Here is a 17,986-nt window from a genome sequence, read left to right as displayed (position 1 = left end):
AAACGAAGATGATGTAGCATGTTTTGAAAATGAGATTATGTACAAGTATGGTTCTTTATTAACACATGCAAAACAATTGACAGTACTCATCAGAAAACATTGTGACATTCAACAGCGGTCTCGTGTTGGACTTTTGATAGACAACAGCTATTACGCAATTTTGGCAATGATAAGTTGTATGATCAGTGGATTAACCTATGTTCCATTGGACAAGAACAATGGTAAACAGAAAAATCAGCAAGTTTGTACTGAGGCAGAATGTAAAATAATCCTTTTTGGTCGTTCACATTTATCAATTGCAAACCATTTGCAATGGGCATGTCATGCAGTTAAGACCATAGTATGCTTAGATGCCGACAACTTTGCGGGACTTGATGAAAACCTTGATTCACCTTTGATGGAAAAGGAACTATGGAACTCGGTAGCCGATGAAGCGAAAAATGATATTGAAGGAGGAGGTTGGAAAAGTTCTTATACTGGGGAATACATGACCGAAAATGAGATGAACGAGTATGCAGAAAATGTTCGCACGAAACTTCAAGATTATCTCTTCAAAGATGCAAGAGTATTGGAAATTGGTTGTGCATCAGGAATTACGACAAAAAAAGTTAGGCCACTTGTAGGATTCTATTTAGCGACTGACATCTCACAAATTATGGTCAACAAACTTTCCAAACAATACAAAGATGATTGTAATTTTCAAGCTATTTGTGTCTCAGCTCATGATGTTCACAAGCTGGTAGATCAAAATTTCGATGTTATTATCATAAATAGTGTCGTGCATTGTTTTCCTGGTCATAACTATTTCAAGAAAGTATTTGCGGCATGCGAAAATCTACTCAGTGATAATGGTGTTATTTTTATCGGAGATATCATGGACTTGGATCTGCAAACGAATTTGATAACATCTACAAAATTGTTCAAGGAAAAACATCCCAATTTAAGAGTAAAGACTGAATGGAACGACGAGCTTTTCCTTTCGAAAGACTTTTTGAGCAATGTTTGCAACAATTCTGAAAAGATACAAAGTGTGACATTTTCAAGAAAAATATACACCATTTCAAATGAACTTACCGATTTTCGATTTGACGCAATATTTACAAATGTTTGTAACCATCATAACAAGAAGAATGACGTCAACACATATGCTGCAGGAAATATTCGTACTCAGAATCCAAACGCATTTGAAGACGAATGGATAGATGGGATAACATTTTCTGATCAGGCGTACATTTTATTTACCTCTGGAACAACTGGAACACCGAAAGGAGTCATCATTAGTCATGAAGCTTTACTAAATTACGTTCTTTGGGCATCAAAAACATACAACTTCACGACCGAATCTACGATTCCTTTCTTTTCGCCACTAACATTCGATTTCACTGTAACGAGCATTTTCCCACCATTGCTGAATGGAAGTAAAATCAAAATTTTCCCGAATTTTCATGACTCGTACGAAGCAATTGCTTTGTCAAATGAACTCACGATTGCAAAATTTTCGCCTCTACAGTTAGAGACAATTCTGTCTACTGCTAGACAATCAATCAGCGTATCAGTTTTTATTTTAGGAGGTGAAGAAGTTCCTGCGAAACTTCTTTCTGATTTAAAATGTAACATGAGTGGCAAAGAATTTAAGGTGTGGAATGAATATGGACCAACAGAAGCAACAGTTGGATGCATTTTTAAATGTTTCAAAAGCTCTGATATTCCAGTTAACCAGTCGAATTTTGTAACAATAGGAAAACCAATACAAAATGTGATTGCTGTTGTTGTGAGAAAAGATAACCTTCAAGTGCCAATAGGAGGAAGAGGTACACTCGCTATCGGAGGTAAATGTCTTTGTATAGACTTTACCGGCATTGGTATTCTCAAACAAACACAAGTTAAAGAATCATTCGTTTCGGCTGATTTCGGAAGACCTGGGGAAGTAATGTTATTAACAGACGACATAGTTGAATGTCTTCCAATGTCTGGAGATTTGGCGTACTTCGGTCGGGAAAGCAACAGAACATTAAAAATCAAAGGATTCAGGGTCGATTTATTAGAAGTGCAACACTCCATAGAAAATGAGCCTCTTGTTAACAAAGCATGGGTATGTTCATTTTTATACAAACGTCAACATTACCTTGGAGCAGCAATTTTGTATAAACAAATTACGCATGAATCTCATCGATCATGGGTTAGCAAAGCCAAATCATCACTGAGGAGTTGTCTTCCGATTCATGCTATTCCAAATGTCTTTATCCAAGTTGGCAAAGCCCCTCTAAATGCGAACGGGAAAATAAATACTCCTTTAATTCAGAGGCTGTGTATTGATGAGCTACAGTCAAACATAGAGAGACGTGATATCAGTGAAACAAACCCCCATGAATCTGAGATAGAAAGACAGATGAAAGAAATTTGGCAAAGTGTACTTCCAATTAATCATCTACCAACTCTGAATGACAATTTCTTTTTCGACTTATCTGGAGATTCTCTGCAAGCTATTCATGTTGTTAGAAAAATGCGAAAAGCTGGATTCAACATTTCTGTAACAGATATATTTCAAAATCCAACTATTCGACAATTGATAGCTTGTCCTGAAATAAAAACTACATTGTCACAAGAAACAGAAAGTTATTGTGAAGACCATAGGATTTTCAAGCCTACACCTATAGTGCATAGCTATATGTCGGGATATCGTATGAACCATGATTTGTTTTCAATGCCAGCTTTATTGCGATTTGATAATCCAATAAGCGTTAACATTTTACGGTTAGCTCTACGATGTATCATGATGAAACATGGATCACTACGATCTAGATTCTACACAAACAATAATGTTACCTTACAGGAAATTCTTCCACTAGGAGAAGATCAACCGAGAATCGAAAAGATTGAAATGAACCAAAATGATACCAGTATGTGGAATGAACCTACCTTCATCGAACTTTCTGAAAGATTAGAAAAAAGTCATTCTCTAGCGGATGGTATTCTGTTAAATGCAGGCATAATTGACATAGCAAAGCCATCAGGAAAAACAGAACACTTTTGTCTTGTGGTAATACATCACATTGCAATAGATATAGTGTCATGGCAGCAAGTTTTAGAAGATTTAGCAGACGCCTTTAATCGTCTTAGTAATAACCCAACTAACCCACCAGCTCTAAAAAGATGTGTTTTACCATTTGAAAAGTTTTGCACTACCTTTCATAATCAAAGTATAGAAATTGCAGAATCAGAGATGTTGTATTGGAAAGAAGTTGGAGTAAAATGTCAGAAGACTGGTCAGCTTAAACCGAACAACAAATCAAACAGCTTTTTAACAGCAAAATGGATAGAGTTCATGGTTGAATCAAAAGATATCAGATCTTTAGCAATTTCAAGTGGATGCTCCGAACAAAACATTTTGTTAACAGCAATTGGAAGGAGTATGTGTAAATTGCATGGAAACAATAGATCATCGCTTTGTATGGAAAGTCATGGGAGAAATCTTAAAGATGTTGATTCTACAGACACTGTCGGTTGGTGCACAAGCAAATATCCCATAGTTTTAGACACACCATTAAAGGAACAAATCCATACGCAAATGAGAAATATTGTGGATTATATGAATAATATTCCAAACAGAGGGATAGGATTTGACATGCTGAAGTCAAGAGGACTTATATCTTTATCGTATCCAAACATTATGTTTGTGTACCAAGGGTCATTGGATGCTTCAACAAAGCAAATTTTTGATGGAGGAAAGTACAAATTCGAGCACATTCCTTGGCTTGAGGTAATGAAAACACATCTGATTGATGGACGATTTCACCGGCAACTTGATGAGGTTATGGAATTTGATTTAGAAATTATATCATGGATGCATGGAGGATATTTGACAGTTGGATTCCTTTTCGATTCGTCTGCATTAAGCTCATCTCTTGTTGATAGCCTTATGCAACATATACAGGACGAATTAAAGACAATGAATGATGTCATAATTACTGAATCACAGGAAACATGTGTTCAAGTAAGAGAACCATACATTAATGACAGAACTGTTCAAAGTGGTAGAGTGGAAATAATATCAGCCATCAATATAGATCCAAGCTGCAAACATTTGATTTTAGAAGCTTTGAAATATTGCAATTTACGTCTTGATGAGTTGATTGTTCATCAACAAGAGAACTTCATGCAGTCGCTTTTAAGACACAAAAATGATCCATCAACAATATTAGTGGTTATCCCATGCCATAAATATGAGATTGAGCGAGATCAATTTAGCCTACTATGCAATGATTTAAAAGCTGTTCACAAAATTATTGTAGTAAACACAGACAACGTTTTTAATAAAAGCAAACATGCATACAAGTTATCACAGGGTATCAAAGAGATCTTTCTGCCAGAGGAATTTACAACCATATTTTATGATAGCGAATCAGATATAAGATATAATATGCCATTCACTCAGGAAGGATACAGACACTTTGCATTACTTATTGCTAGAGCTATTCACAGCCTTATCTTCAAGCGAAAACATAAGGTTATTGTTGTTGATGCAGATTATACATTATGGCATGGTGAGTGTGCCCAAGAAAGGGTTCAATCAAACACAGGAAATGTGTGTTTACAGCAGTTCTTACTTGAACAAAAGAAATATGGAATGGTTTTGGCTGTTATTAGTAAAAATGATCACAAGGACATCGAACGTGCTTTTCAAAACTTGGAGTCGGATTGGTCTCTAAGAATGAATGATTTTGTATCAATTCAAGCAAATTGGGATTCAAAAGTACAAAATATTAGGCATCTTGCCACCTTGTTGAATCTTGGACTTGATTCCTTTATTTTCATAGATGACAACAGTCTTGAATGCGAGGAAATGATATTGTCTAGTCCGGAAGTACTGACACTCAAGTTCCCAAATGACGAAAAGCTTGTTGCTTCTTACCTACAAAATTTCTGGTTTTTGGACGGTCATGACAATACCATCGATACAGCAGATAGAACAGATATGTACAAACAAGAATTTAAGAGACAAAACGCTATTTCAAAAGTAGACATAAAGTCGAAATCAAGCAGTGAGATGATGACCGAGCTACTTCTCTCTTGGAAAATGAAACTGTGTATAATGAAAACAACAAAGAAAAATTTGTTAGAAAATGCAGGACTTTATTCCAGATGTAATGAGTTACTTTTCCGGACTAATCAGTTTAAGTTGAACAACATGCATGTATCTTTAGACGACGAATGTGATGAAACACAAATCTGGGTGATTTCGCTGACCGATAATTTTGGATCATATGGCGCAATAAGCATTTGCATTATCGACAAAATATCTGATGCTTTTGTTAAACAGTGGGTTGTTAGTTGCAGAGCTCTAGGGCGCTTTGTTGAGCACAGGATATTTGATGAACTGGGAAAACAAACTAACAAGAAGAATACAGTTACGATGGCATTGCAAAGCACAGGTCGAAATATACCTATTTTGAATTTTCTCTCAGGTTTTGGTATTGAAAACGTCTCAGAAGAGGTTCAACGAAGAAAGATAACTCTCAATCAACCTGATTTCAACGGTTATTGTGAGAACCTTCACGTTATGGTGATTACAGATGATATCAATAATGATTCTTTTAAAAAAAAACATATTCCTGAAAACAAAGAACATCATAGAAATATATCTGCACTTCAAGGAAGTACGCTTACCGATGTTCAGAAGTGGATAGCCAAGACTTGGACACGTTTACAACAGGAACATACTTTACAACACAACTTGTTTCCAATAATACCATTTGAAACATCAAACATATGTGCAGAGTTTTCCCCAGATCTTCAGAAAAACACGGAAGATCTCCAAGAACTTGTTAAACAAAGTTGGATGGAAGTCTTATGCACACATCAACCCCCAGTCGAAAGTGACAATTTTATGCTAGCTGGTGGAACATCATTTTTAGCTGTATTTTTAGTATCCAAGTTAAGACGAGAAGGTAATACTGAAATAAGTATCATCGATATACTAAAACATCCAATATACAAACAATTTGAAAATATAGTTTTAAATGCACCAAAATTGCATGTCATTCAAGTACAAAGTACAGAAAGCTGTAACTTGTCTACTGCACAGAAAAGGATGCTCATTATGCAGGAATATTCTCCCAATTCTACGGCTTATGTGGAAACAATTGCGATGAAAACAAGAAAAGGCATCAATATCGACGACGTGTTTAAGCACATCTTATTACTACACCCAGAGTTAAAAACAGAAATTCGATTGGTCAAAAACCACAGAGAATATACAAGGTGTATTGATTCCAAACGTGAACATAAAGTCATCTATGAAACTGTAAAACAAAATAATGACATTGCAAAATACATTTCAGATACAATACCAAAAATGGAAGTCATATCTTCGTCTTTAGTCAAGTGTCGATATTTGCAAACACAAACCTCAGATTGTTTAGTTTTTCATGTACATCATATTGTTTCTGATGAGATAACTTTACGATGTCTAAAACATGATTTGAAAAAAATACTAAATGGTGAAGACGCCGACAAATGGTCGAATTCATTATCGTATTCGACATATGTTTCCGCGGAAGAGCAATATTTGAAAAGTAGGGAATGCTCATCTGATGAGTCATTTTGGAAAGATCAGTTTGAAACGCTACCACCAGAAGTAAATTTGTCACTATTGCCACTGTCAGAATCAATCTGGAACGAAACTATTCCATACAAAGCAAAACATTTACACAGTTATATAACAAATAGCAGTAAAACTCGCATTTCAAAGATTACTAAAGATTTGGGAACCACCGAATTCGTATACTATTTCGCCTGCACATCAATTGTACTACAACGATATCTTGGTGTTGATGATATGACGTTTATGGTGCCTGTTACACTACGAGACGACTTACATCAATCAACGGATGGATTGTTTGTCAACACTTTGCTCTGTCGGGTAAATTTTAACCCAACATTAACGTGGCGACAATATATTGCACATGTTGAAGAAGTCTTACTGTTATCACAAAAGTCTCGTGCATACCCGCTAGATAAATTAGCACACATATTATGGACAACCCAAAAGAAAAGCATTAGTTCATTCTGTTCTCTAATGTTCAATTACAGCAGAGCCAACACTGAAAAAGACGAGATTAGAGTATACTCTAAACATGCAAAGATGTCGTTAAGTATAGATGTAATTGTTGACGAAGGGAACAAACAGACATCAGTTTTGTTTGAATGGGCAGAAGATGTGTTAAACAGTACTATAGTTGAGCGAATAAGTAACAGTTTGACTGAACTTTTTTCCAGGGATACACCATTGGATCAACAACTAAAAGCCATGGATATTCTATCGTCGTCAGAGAAACAATTGCTGCAGACGTTCTCTGTAAATAAAATTTCGAACGACATTCAAGTGTTTACGGATAAGAAAATGCATATACTGTTTGAAATGAACACAGAAAAACATCCAGAAAATACAGCTGTCGTTTGCGATGAGGACGTTATCTCATATCAAAATCTAAATAAGATGGCGTCACAAATCGCAGAGGGTATTTGTACAGAAATAAATGCGGAAATTTTGGAGTCAAATCCTGTGTTATTGTTTACAAAGAAGGACATATATTCTGTTGCAATGATATTAGGCGTTTGGAAATGCGGTGGGCACTTTCTTCCAGTTTCTATATCAAACCAGAACGTTTTAAAAGATATAAGTTCGCGAATTTCACCAGCTGCCATTATTTATCACTGTAGCGATGAAGATTATAAAACAATGATAGAAGCGTCCTTCACCTGTCCAGTTATGAATGTTGAAACTCTTATTGAAAATACATACAACCGTTTCCTCTGGAGTCAGGAAGCATCAGGAAAATCAGACACTGTAGCATATGCCATTCAAACGTCTGGATCTACAGGTGTACCAAAGATGTGCAAAATTTCCCATTGCAACCTCAATGTTGTTTCCAATGCTTGGAAGACTGTGTATAATATGGATAAATATGAGGTAAATGTTTTCCAATGGGCACCAGTGTCATTTGACGTGTTTGTTGGAGATCTCGTGCGATCATTGATTTGCATGCCTGGCAAACTAGTTCTTTGTCCAGACGAACGACGATTGGACGTTTCTTACATTCAACATCAGATAAAATACCATAATATAACTTTCATAGAAGTGACACCGCATTTTGCATCACACTTGATAGAAGACAGTAATGCTTCCGATTTCGAAAGTTTAAAAATTTTAGTTCTGGGGTCGGATGCTACACACAGTCACATATTTGAAAATATAAAAGGAATCTTGAGACCGGATCAGCGTGTTATTAATAGTTATGGAATGACGGAAGCTACTATTGATTCTACATATTTTGACAGTAATAATGTACATTGTACAAGGAGTGGCACAGTACCGATTGGAAAGCCATTACCAGGAGTATCACTACATGTCCTAAATACAAACACTTTACTTCCATCTCCTATAGGAACTATTGGTGAACTTTACATTAGCGGAAACGTCCTTGCGTCTGGTGATACTGAAATTGTTGAAATTGGAAAAGAGAAATATGCATTAAAAACCGGAGATATTTGTTGCTGGTTACCGTCTGGGAATCTAGAGCTATATGGTAGGTCAGACGACGTGGTGAAGTTGAGAGGATTTCGCATAAGCACTTTAGAAATTGAAAAACGAATTATTCTTAAAATAAAAGACATCAAAGAAGCATGTGTTTCCGTTTTAATTGATAACAAATCAAGTAAAACTCAGTACTTATGTGCATTTGTTGAGATGTATCCAAATCATTCAATGGATATGAACGTTAATAAGATAAAGCAAATACTTTCCAGTGAGTTACCTTACTACATGGTTCCTGATTTAGTTCACTTTTTGAAAAAACTTCCAATAACAAAACATGGCAAAATTGACAGGAAAAGTCTGCCATCTTTATCAGACATGAATGACTTGAAATGTCAGAGAATAACAGGTGAACATGATGGTAAAGATTCGGATACCGCTAATGTGTTGAAAGCCTTATTCGCAAGAGCAATGGATATAACAGATATAAATATTATAGATGTCAATCTGACATTCATGGAGAATGGAGGTCATTCTTTAACATTAGTTCGATTTTGTTCTCTTATAAAAAAGGAGACAAAATTCAAAGTAGGAATTGCTGATTTATTTTCGTATCCATCTATCTTGACTTTGGCTAACCAAATTGAAGGCAAGCAAATATTGGAATCAGAAAACAAAGTAACAAATAATGTATGTTCAACAGATTCTGAAGATATAGTTATAACTGGATTGGGACTCCGTCTACCTGGTGGCATTATGTCTTTACCGCAATTATGGGAAGAACTTAAGAATGGAGAAGACCTAGTGCATCAATTTCCGCAAGAAAGGATTTCAGATTATAAAGACTGTTCTAAATTTATTCCAACTACAGATACATATCGAGGGTCCTTTTTAGATAGAATAGATCAATTCGATAACGATTTTTTCCATATTCCTCCTGGTGAGGCAAAGTTCATGTCGCCAGAACAAAGACTGTTACTGCAAGTAGCAACAGAAGCCTTACTCGAAGGAGAAAACATCAGTAATGTAAATGGGGCTAATATTGGTGTTTTTTTCAGTACCATTGATATTGGATATTCACAGCTGAATTATCCAGATGAAGCAATCTGCGTATCAGGTCTTTTACCAGGAATGGTTGCTACACGTATTGTGTACCAGTGGAATTTGAAAGGACCAAGTATGCTTGTCGATACAGCTTGTTCATCTTCACTAATGGCATTAAAACATGCTTGTGAAGCTATTAAAAAGAACGAATGTGACGGGGCGTTAGTAGGAGGTGCTAATCTTGTGATTTATCCAGGAAGAATAGGCGTCTTTGGAAATGCAGGAATTCTTTCACCAGATTTTACCTGTCGACCTTTTGATGAAAATGCAAACGGAACTGTCGTTGGTGAAGGTGTTTTATGTTTATATGTGGAAAAATTAAGTTCAGCAATAAAGCAAGGCAAACATATCTATGGTATTGTTAACAGTGTTGCATCAAACAGTGTTGGACACGGGAACGGAATCACAGCTCCGTCTTCGACCTCACAGACTGATGTCATACATAAAGCGCTCTTGGCTGCCGGTTTAAAAGCCGCAGATATTGGTTATATTGAAACACATGGCACAGGAACAAAGCTAGGGGATAAAGTAGAAATATCAGCTTTGTCATCAATATTTAAAGAGAACGTAGCTATTGGTACATCCAAGAGTATGTTTGGACATTTAGACACGACAGCTGGGTTACTTGGACTAGTGAAGGTGTTGGCAACATTTATGTTCAATAAGATACCACCATCTGCAAATTTTAGAATTCCGAATCCAGAACTGAGAGAATCTGCTTTGTCTGTTGTAACCGAAATTCAAGATTGGAATTGTAACAGTTCGGGAAAACAAGTTGCTGGTATTAGCGCATTTGGCTTGACTGGGACAAACTGCCATGCAATACTTTCAAACCATGATGCACAAAGTGTAAAAAAAGTAAGAAAACAGCAAAGCTTCCCGCTCTTTTTCCGAGGCAAGTCCTTCCATCATATACAAAAACAAGCTCGGCTGTATGATTGTCTTATCAAAGAAACAATGCAAAAGGCATCTTTGAATTCCCTCGAAGGTATGTGTTTTGTAGTTGCCAAGAGGTTTCATCAAATGTGTATGGCGAATGTTGGTCACGATCAATTTCGTTTAGCAATTGATGTCAAAACACCACCACAAGCAATACGCTTATTGTCTATTGTACAATCGACATCGAAAGCGGAAGATTTAATACAGATCTGTAAAATCCGCAGCGACATGCACGTTTCATTTCCTGGCACATGCATTGTAAATTCGGAGATAAAATACTTTAGATCCTTTATACATGACAATCAAATTGACATTTCCGATATTTTTGAAGAAGAGTTTAATAATGTGTGCCCAGCATTTGGTGTAACATTGGCTTTGTTTGAAGAAAATCGACTTTGGCTGGATCAAAAAACCAGACTTGTACAAATCGAAAACCTGTATGATCTGTTGGACAGAAAGATAACAGACAGCAAGGAAATTGTTAGGTCTTTACCATTAATGGCCACAGACAACCTAGCATATCTTCAAGGCAGATTTTGTTCAGCTGTTATTATCAAACTTCTACGTTCTACAAACCTATCCACTCATGTACTTAATAACAGAAGCATATCTTTGAAAGAATCGTTCGAAATCACAGGCATGCTAGAACAGTACGAGAAATTATTTTTTGTTATGATAAGGGAGCTTTTAAACAACGGATTTGTAAGAGCAACTGGAAAAGACGAAAAAGTTTTGAAATTGGATTCATATTTTTTTAACTGCAGTGATATACTTGATGTTGATCCAACAAATGTAGCTGATCATGCCATGACAAAATACCCTGTTTGGGCAGACTGTTTTAGATTTCCGTTATATTGTTCACAACACTTGCGTAGTGTTTTATGGGGAAACATGAGCCCTTTGTCAGTAATTTATCCCCAGGGCGACTTAAATTTTATGTTCCGATTTGATAAACTTGGCGATCCACTTGGAGACGTTTACTACAATACATATATGCAGACGATAGCATCGTACGCTGACCAACTAACAGGAAGAGGGAAGAAAATAAGAATACTAGAAGTGGGTGCCGGTATGGGACATGTTACAAGACAGCTTCTTCCAAAGTTTACAGACATAGGAAACATTGAATATTGGTTCACCGACCTCGGAAAAGCTTTCGTTGAAAATGCAAAGAACACATTTGAAATATATTCGCACTCTATGAAATTTTGTACATTTGATATAACAAAATCTGCTCTAGAACAAGGCGTTATCGGTACGTTCGACATTGTGATATCCTATAATGTTATTCACACAACTGACAGTATCAAAACTTCTGTTGTGAATCTGAAGTCATGTTTAGGGGAAGACGGCACCTTGTTCATAATTGAAAGTGCAAAGAATGAAACATGGGCAACATTAGCCTGGGGTGTACTAGATGGATGGTGGTTTTTCAAAGACTATGATCTTAGACCATTTGAGCCTATGATGGAACCTGAGAAATGGGAACACATTCTGTCTGGTATGTATTAATGTTTGTTTACTTTGTAAAATGTACAACTATAATAATATAAGCCTTGATCAGCTATTTCAAACGCTCTAACAAAAGATTCACTAAGTTGACACTAATATATAACACTTTGGTGTGTGTATTTAATCAACGATGCAATAAATCAATATTTTTGATTTTGAACAAAATTTTTTTTTTAATCCATATGAAAAAGAAACTTGTACGAAAGTCGTACAAGAACGTTCAACAACTTAAATGTTTGTCGTTTGAACTCTGATTGTCCCATTGTCAAGCACATCGTTGATTAATGTCCATGTTTAGTGTTTATTGTCCGTTCGGGGCTCATATTCATTATTGTTTATGAATTAGTTTTTTTATTTTAATGATTAATTGTAAAAAGCAATGAGACAATTATATTTCTTTTTTTTAAAGAGGCAAAAGAAACCAAATGAAAATTCAAATATATAAGTCTATACTATCTGACAATGTTAGGTTAATACACTAAGCAAAAAACGACAAATAGACCAACAATGGTACACAGAACACAATATCTATAGACTGAGCAATACGAACCAAACAACTGCTTTGGTGGGTAAGCCCGATAGCGTGTCTTTTATACATTCGATAGGCTCGTACATATTTTTGTTTTCCTTGTTGAATAATAGGAATATTTGAGAGAGAAAAAATGTTTAACTCCCATATTTGAATTGAATGGAAACTACTTAAACTATTAAAATCTTCCATATCAAGTGTGGAATGGTTATAAACTCGTCATAGATTTTAAATTATTTTTTTCCTGAATATTACAAAAGGTTTGATCGAAAGTCAAATAAATAATCGATTCACATTCAAGGCTTGTTGAAACGTTTCTTGTTATTGAAAGGCAAATTATGTTGTTCCTTTTTATTTGCTATGGGGAATTCAGTATTTAAGAAATCTATTCATAAATACCAAATTATACCAACAATTACAATTAATGTGTCAGACACAACCAGAAAGGAACATTAGAATCACATTCAAAACAGTGTGGTCCTGGCCATTGATTGACGATCTAAATTATCCCATTGACTGGGACAGATTAGGTGAAAGTTTGACTGAAACGACCATTGCTCACTTCTTACTTATTACAGAATTTAAACTTTGGGGTCACCAAAGGTTCTTAACGCCTCTAATAATAAAAGAATTCGAAAAATTATTCAGGAATAACCTTTATGTTTTGATTTATATTTTTGATATAAATCAACACATTGTATTATTCCGGATTCGTTTTTCGAATTGCTTTATTTAGGTGTTGAGAACCTTTGATGACCCCACAGATTCAGTGTCTTTAATAAGTACATAGTGAGCAGTGATTGTTACCGACAAACGTTCACCTACTCTGTCCCAGTCAATGGGATAATTTAGGTCGTCAATCAATTGCCAGGACCACACTGTTTTGAATATGATTCTATTAAATAGTTACGCTCATTTGGTATTATTTACAATTTAGAAGAAATCGCCCAAGCTCAAAATGAAATATACAAAAGAATATATTATACATCAGAATTCCTAGGAATATTGGTTTAAAATTATGTTTATAAATAAATAAATTGTACGTTTCGAAAAATAAATGTTTTTTTTATTTAAAAGCATATAAAAAGAGTATGAGATACTTCTAGATATGTAGGCACTGACAACACGTTATTTTGTAGATATTGGATTTGCATCTATTGTATCTTGTCCATTTGATGAAGAAGACCGAAATGAAGTAGAAAAATTTTTGTTTGTTTGTTGTGTCAAACCATTGAATGTATCCGAGTCTCGCAGATCACGTTGGTGGAAAAATATTGATACAGATTCTGAGAATAAAATAGAATTAGAAGATGACGCTGACTTAACTGATACCAATTTGTCTACAGAACAGATTGTACAAAACGAATTAAAACAGATTTGGTCTGAACTGTTAGGGGTACAAAATATAAACCCTGAGGATGATTTTAATTCTCTTGGTGGTGAATCGTTAATTGCAGTTCAAATGATGACCCTTGTTCGGAAACGCATAGGGTATCAATTGGAGATAGCTGATACGTTTGGATATCCAAGTTTAGCTGGATTAGCCAATTTTATTTTCTCTAATCTGAAACCAAAATTAGACAAAAGTCTCAGTAATAATGTTGTTACTGAACGCGTAAAAGATAATGTTTTGCAAACAGACTCCTATTCCTTTAAAGAAAATAAGTCAAGCAAAATGCTGATGTTTCCAGGTCAAGGGTCGCAAAAAGTCGGAATGTGTCGTTCAATGAAGGATAGTACTGAAGCTAGATATGTTTTCAACAGAGCAGAGAAAATTCTTGGTTATAACATTCTTGGCGTTTGTCTTCAAAATGATGAAGAATTGAGCGAGAGGCTAAAATCAACTGCGTTCGTGCAAGTTGCCCTATTTGTAGGATGTTTGGCTAAAATAGAGCAGATTAAGATAGAAAACCCACACATTTTAACAAATATCAACTGTGTTTCTGGTCTTAGCGTTGGGGAGTTCTGTGCGCTTGTATACGCCGGTGTTTTAAAGTTTGAAGATGCCCTTGAAATTGTAAGGAAACGAGGACAAGCAATGGAAGAGGAAGCGAATAGATCATCAACGTCCATGGCTAGTATTTACGGTCCTCGCATGGATCAGCTTAAACATTACTTAAAGATCAATTTTGAATCGTTAGAAATATCCACATATTTAGGAGATAATCAACACACAGTTGCCGGGGCAAATGATGACATAGATTCTTTTGTCGATTATTTGAAATCAAAAGATAAAGAGAGTATGAATGTTATTGACGTTCGGAAATTACGTGTTGCAGGAGCTTTCCATTCGATGTACATGAAGAAAGCGACTGTTGTTGTTGACCCATTAATAGATGCAGTTGAATTTCGAAAACCTCGCACACCTGTTCTCATGAATGTTACTGGAAGTTTTTCAGAAGATCCTGATGATATAAAAGAACAGCTTAAAAAACAACTAGTTGAACCTGTACAGTGGAGAAAAACGATAGTATCTGCTTATGAAAGTAATGTTAAACAATTTATGGAGGTATCTCCATCTAGAGTTTTAACATCTATTGTGAAAAAAAGAATTGTCGATTGTGAAGGATGTCGCACAGATTTTGTAGAAGTATAGGCAGATTGAATCAAATACTATCAAATTACTTTCATTTTTTTGTTTGATTAGATTGATTGTAAAAAAACGATGTTCAGTTGCTAATGAATGATACTTTTTTACACCTGATAAAAACGTGTGTTGTTAAATTGCTTTCAGAGTTTTTGCAAATTTTTTTCTTTTAAAATTTATACATTTTAATATATAAAGTCAAGGGGTTTTAGTGTTTAGTATTTACAGAATATAAATGAAAGGAGTTCGATTTGATGTGTCTAGTTTGTCTAGCAAAACATTGCGTTTATTTTTACTCCCATTGTAAATATTGTATCTTTTCATGCTAAATAGTAATTTAAATATGTATATATACATGATTTTTAAGTATTTGTATGAATCACATTTTGTAAACATAATTATATTTATTTTATCATTAACGCATTTGAAATCAGTTAATTACTATGCGTTTGTATATATGTATGTGAAGTATTCTGAATGATAAGAATGCATAATGTCAGTTGTCTCACTGTTAATAGTGGCTTTGTATTACATGTATTACAAATGTCCGTCTTAATGATTTAGCTGTTAAATATTTAAGACAGGATGCTTATGGTATAATATCAACTGCTTTAAATAGGATACTATAATTAATATTGATTATTCTAAAAATTTTAATGTTTGTAAATAATATAGTGAAAAACACCTACATGTAGTTGAATTAATTGACTTGTTCATCAATTTATAATTGAAATTACTTAACATGATTGTGTTGTTTTCTTAAAAGTTATAACTAATTTTTTGTGGAGTGAGGAAAACTTCAATGTTCGTGGATATTTATATTCGTTGATCTGGCAAATTCTGCATACATTCCTTTTGAAAATGTGTATTTCGTTAAACATTTAAATTCGTGATTCCCCTGTACCCACGACATCCACGAAAATTAGTATCCAACGCATAATAATGAATCCACAATATACCTTTTAAGTTTTTGAATTATATCAAGATAGTTTTCCAATGCCAATTTTATGTATTTGATAATGTATTTAAAAATAAAAAGATTACACTATTTGTTAATTTGAGAGTATATTGTATAGATAAATTGCTTTAATAGTGAAGGAAGGTTTCATGTTCTTGTTAAATATGACATTAAAAAGATGTTTAACATGTCCAATTAAACTAATTTTTCAATTTTGCATTTTCTTTTTTAAATTTGTCTAGCTCTGTTCTGTTGTACATGCTTATCAAGTTTTCATGTAAATAATAAAACAAATCATATAATCCATGATGTATACAGCACGAAGGTCATTTCACATTCGAGTACTGGAAACTCGAACTTAAGATATAGCACAAAGACAATAATGATCAGTTGTACTTCAATTTGATTCTTCTTTCTTTTAATCAAGAAGCATCAATGTAGAGATGTTTAGAACAAATTATATATCACCAAATAACCCTTTTTCATACAAAATAAATAGTCAGTTTGATTTTTTTTCACATGAATATATAGTTTTTCATTTTAATTTATATTCTCTCTCTATTTAATTGTACAATAAATCAAAACACATTAAATAATTTGCAGCAGAAACACTCTTAATTTTCTTAGATTAATGTTTAAAGTAAAAAAGTTAAATGAATTTGAATCAAATAATCTGACATTGCATCTCTGCATTGTAACAATAATAACTTCCATGACTTTGATTAGTATGCAACATGTTTATTTCAATAGATTTGAACAAAACATATAAATTTGATTATCAATACAGTACCATTTCTCTAAAAGATATCTTTTTTATAAAATCATATCGTCGTGCTATTGAATTTTCAGATAAATGATAAGTTCATTTAGATTATTTTTATTTTTATTTTTGGGTGTTTTTTTTTTTTTCTACATCTGTTTTTGAATTTATTAATATATATTCATATGTGTGTTTCAGTGTTTGTGTTACCAATATGTCGTATTGTCAGAATTTTTATATAGCCTTTTCACTTATTTTTCATATTATTAAGTGTTGTTATCATTTATTCAAGCTTAAAGTACTTCAAATATGAGTAACGATATTGATATTTGAAGTGGTGAAATATTTGCATCTTTTTTTTAAAGATATAATGTCATCCTTTTAGTAATCACTTATTTAATCAAAACGCAACTTAAAAATGTGAAGATAAAACACACGTCTAGCGTACTTAATCGTAAGCCTTATGTCTTAAATGGTAGGTTTTTTTAGTCGCTGCAAACACCTTTACAATTGATTTGATTTAATATATTTCTTTATTGTGTAAGTGTTCTATTTTTAATTAACAACTTATGTACAGATAAACATGTATCAAAATTTGTCCATTATAGTGTTGGTGTACACTTTTTAATAGTCTGATGAATACATTAATTATGAACCGCCGTCTTCGTCAGAAAGGTAGATGACGAGGTTTTTTGAGACGTAACAAAATAGTTTAACAACTAAATACTGCTCCTTTTGTACAAGATATGTATAGCTCATAAAAGTTCATTTACTAAAATTTAAGCATTTATTTATTTCGATTTGAGACCCGAATAATACCAATGCAAATATAAGGTAACAGTCCAAGTCAGCCTTTTCCCGCCATTTGAAAAAAAATCTCGAAAAGGAGCACTTTAAACTTATAATATATTTAGCTTAACTTATTTCTAATGCTCTACTGGATTACAGTATCAATTCTAGATTATACATATTTTTCCATTTCATCTCAGTTCATTCTTTAATCATACTGAAACAAGAATTATAAATCTCGGTTTTTGTTTTCCCTTTAACCATAAAATAGT

General features: G+C 34.0%; 2 protein-coding genes across 2 annotated transcripts; both read left to right on the top strand.

Moving 5' to 3' along the window:
* The first annotated feature begins 513 nt into the window (after positions 1 to 513).
* LOC134722829 (mycosubtilin synthase subunit B-like) lies at positions 514 to 3,617 on the top strand. Its single transcript, XM_063586458.1, has 2 exons — positions 514 to 3,503; positions 3,610 to 3,617. Exons 1-2 carry the CDS (start codon positions 656 to 658, stop codon positions 3,615 to 3,617), a joined length of 2,856 nt encoding a protein of 951 aa, XP_063442528.1. The 5' UTR covers positions 514 to 655.
* A 176-nt stretch (positions 3,618 to 3,793) lies between these two features.
* Positions 3,794 to 16,765, top strand: LOC134721557 (uncharacterized). The gene is made up of 2 exons (XM_063584654.1): positions 3,794 to 12,080; positions 13,760 to 16,765. The coding sequence occupies exons 1-2, from the start codon at positions 3,815 to 3,817 to the stop codon at positions 15,214 to 15,216; spliced, it is 9,723 nt and encodes a 3,240-aa protein (XP_063440724.1). The 5' UTR covers positions 3,794 to 3,814; the 3' UTR covers positions 15,217 to 16,765.
* Positions 16,766 to 17,986: the final 1,221 nt, after the last annotated feature.

The sequence above is a fragment of the Mytilus trossulus genome, chromosome 6, assembly GCF_036588685.1.
Source record: "Mytilus trossulus isolate FHL-02 chromosome 6, PNRI_Mtr1.1.1.hap1, whole genome shotgun sequence".
Taxonomy (NCBI): domain Eukaryota; kingdom Metazoa; phylum Mollusca; class Bivalvia; order Mytilida; family Mytilidae; genus Mytilus; species Mytilus trossulus.
The sequence above is the reverse complement of the archived record's forward strand: the minus strand, read 5'-3'. Positions and strand labels throughout refer to the sequence as shown.